The 3,148-nt window shown below is 33.6% G+C and overlaps 1 protein-coding gene across 1 annotated transcript in view; it reads right to left on the reverse strand.

Moving 5' to 3' along the window:
* LOC100950196 (structural maintenance of chromosomes flexible hinge domain-containing protein 1-like) overlaps nt 1–3,148 on the reverse strand; it is a gene marked incomplete at its 5' end in the record, with an annotated part of 93,201 nt that overhangs the window by 81,939 nt on the left and 8,114 nt on the right. The window contains 3 exon segments of the mRNA XM_023509146.1: nt 2,343–2,553; nt 2,928–2,947; nt 3,132–3,148. The exon segment at nt 3,132–3,148 is cut by the window's right edge and continues 69 nt beyond it. Of these exon segments, the coding sequence (XP_023364914.1) occupies nt 2,343–2,553; nt 2,928–2,947; nt 3,132–3,148 (248 nt within the window).

The following is a 3,148-nucleotide window of genomic DNA, read 5'->3' on the forward strand; positions in this document are numbered from 1 at the left end:
AAAAAAAAATAGCTTTAATTCTCCATTTAAAACAGTTTCACAATTCTGTCAGAACCAGTATGTTCACATGAAAACCGTGTGAGGAATCTATGGTATTTCTAATAGCAGCAAGTTTGCCTAGTTTGGACAAATTAGTCAATAATACTGACTTTAAGTACAGTTTTTATAACTTTCATTTTCAGATTCAGATAAGCATGAATTATGAATGCAGTTAAAATTACAACATATATTGCCATATATCAAAAGAATGAATAGCATAACTGCCTGTAATATTATGTTTCTTAGTAGTTAGGATTAAACATGATAAATTACCACCTTGGCTATCCTGAAATTAAGTCATCTATGTAAAACAAAGCCTTCCCCAAAAAAATCTTCAAAAGAAATCTCTACGTAAAAGCTCCTTTCAATCAAACCAAATCATTTTGCTTGTAGAGAAGACTTCCTCTGATCATCATTCAATTTACTTGCTCTTATTTTAAGATACCATCTGAAAAACTTTTTATCTTTTTGTCTATAAGCATAAAGAAATTAGAAATAGCAAATTTAAAAAGCCAGAGACATCATGGGAGGAAGAGGCACTCAGTAATAACATGCACTCAACACTTAACTAAATAATCCTGGGCACTCTAAGATCTTCCAACAATTTCTTTTTTTCCTTTTCTTTTCTTGAGACTCAAGCTGTTGCCCCAGGTAAAGTGCCATGGCATCATAGCACACAGCAACCTCCAACTCTTGGGCTCAAGCATCCTCTTGCTTCAGTTTTTCTATTTTTATTAGAAAATACGCTGGTCTGGAACTCATGAGCTCAAGCAATCCACCAGCCTTAGCCTCCCAGGGTGCTATGATTACAGGTATAAGCCACCACACCTAGCCTCAATTTCTTTTCTTTTTTTTTTTTGAGATAGAGTCTCACTATGACACCATTGGTAGAGTGCTATGGCATCACAGCTCAGAGCAACCTCAAACTCTTGGGCTTACGCAATTCTCTCGCCTCAGCCTCCCAAGTAGCTGGGACTACAGGCACCTGCCACAACACTCAGCTATTTTTTGGTTATAGATGTCCTCGTTTGGCAGGCCTGGGCTGGATTCAAACCTACCACCCCTGAAATATGTGGCTGGCGCCATAACCACTAAGCTACAGACGCTGAGCCCAACCTCAATTTCTTATTTATAACCTTCATGACACCACTGTGAGGTATGAACTATTCCCATTTCCCTGGTGAGGAAACTGATACAGGGGGTCCAAATTTACACAACAGAGAGTAGCAAAGACGGGATTCAAATTAGGAAATCTGGTTGCAGAGCCCACAAAACTAAGAACGTACTATTGAAGCATCCTGGATAATAAAAGTTTAATATCATCATTCTATAAATTCAATGCAATACCAATAATCCCACTAGGATTTTTTAAAGTGAATGTACAAAACTGATTCCAAAGTTCATGTATAAGATCTAAAGTTTAAGAATATTTTCAGAAAAGAATAATAAGAAAGCCTTGCCCTGGCCAGGTGCAATGGCTCATATCTGTGATCTTAGCACTCTGGGAGGCCAAGGCAGGAGAACTGCTTGAGCTCAGGAATTTGAGACAAGACTCCCCCTCCATCTCTACAAAATTAAGAAAATTAAAAATAAAATAAAATAAGTAAGTACTGCCTTAAAGATATCAATATATAAGATAGAACTACAAGACAGTGTCATTACTTAGGTACAAAAATATAAAATAGTACCCCACAGAAAAGAATCTGTATCTACGTACTTATTGTAAATTTATATTATGAAAGTATTATTTCTAACTACTGGGAAAATTATACTATTCGGTAAGTGGTAATATGAAACTGAACGCCACATGGAAAATACTCAACTCTCTACATAAAAAGAAAACACAGATACGTTAAAAATAAAATGACAAAAACAAAAAACTACAAGATCTTTCCATAATCTTGAGGTGTAATAAAAGCTTTCTAAGGCAAGACAAAATCAGAACACATCCAGAAAAAATTGATATGGCTGCATAAACTGTAAAATTTCTTTATAAGTATCTACAAACATAAAGACAATAAGGGGAACATGTAAAGGATTAATACGTGTACATATCTAAAGTTTAGTTCAGTACAATATATAAGAGAAAAAATTCTTATGGGTTTATTCATCTGGAATTGAATATACACAAAAATCAAGAATTATAAAAATTACAAATACCTAGCTTAAGACTTACATAAGGAAATAAGTTGTATTTATCTAACCTTAATAGCTAAACTAATAAAAATAATTTAAAAAACAAATCAAAAGCACTATCCTAAATCACAGCTGCATATTTAGTAGCTAAGACAAGATTAACATACTTGATGGAAAGCATGGATCATCGGGGTAAGTTTCTCTATCATATAAGAAAGGATGGTATCGAATAATCCCTTCCACTACACCGTCTCCTTCAACATGAGCCTTGAACTCAAAACTATCAGCTGCTGTGTTTATATACAACGTCTGCATGTCATCTTGTATTTCCCTTAGGTTGACAATCTTAGGTGCCTTCCCTTTTTCAAACATAGAAATCTAAAATAAAAATAAAACAAAAACAATTAAATTCTATGGTGACTTTACTTTTGTTCTGAGCTATGACCCCACAACAGAATAGGCAACAAATACGTTTATTTGTACAAGTTACCATCTGGCTTAATGAAATACAGATGGGTTAACAGCTTTAAGGAGCATCTCAATAAAGAATATATTACTCAAAACTATAAAGTACAGCAAAGAAACAGTAAATCAGAGCTAAAAGAACAGGCAAGTAATGAGTGGATTTAACTCAAGATTTCTTGATAGAGATAAGAAGTGGAACAACATTGTATATGAAATTCTTTCTAATATGTGGGCAAAGATATTGAGAACCCAAAACTCAAATTTCTTTACTTCTATCACTACAAGACTTCTATGAACAAAAAGAAAACTATATTATGTCCATTTTCCTCCTCCTTTCATGACAAGATGTTCAGTAATAATTCATATCACTATAAAAGAGAAGAAAAAAGAGAAACCAAATACTATTAGAGTAAAAAAAATTTAAAGAAAATTACATGTAATAATGAACTCCTTACTTGGGTATCAAATAACCAGAGTACTTTGTTAAAAACAAGGAAATAGAAGTTAC

The sequence above is a fragment of the Otolemur garnettii genome, unplaced genomic scaffold (assembly GCF_000181295.1).
Source record: "Otolemur garnettii isolate 467f Iridium unplaced genomic scaffold, OtoGar3 scaffold00432, whole genome shotgun sequence".
NCBI classification, from domain to species: domain Eukaryota; kingdom Metazoa; phylum Chordata; class Mammalia; order Primates; family Galagidae; genus Otolemur; species Otolemur garnettii.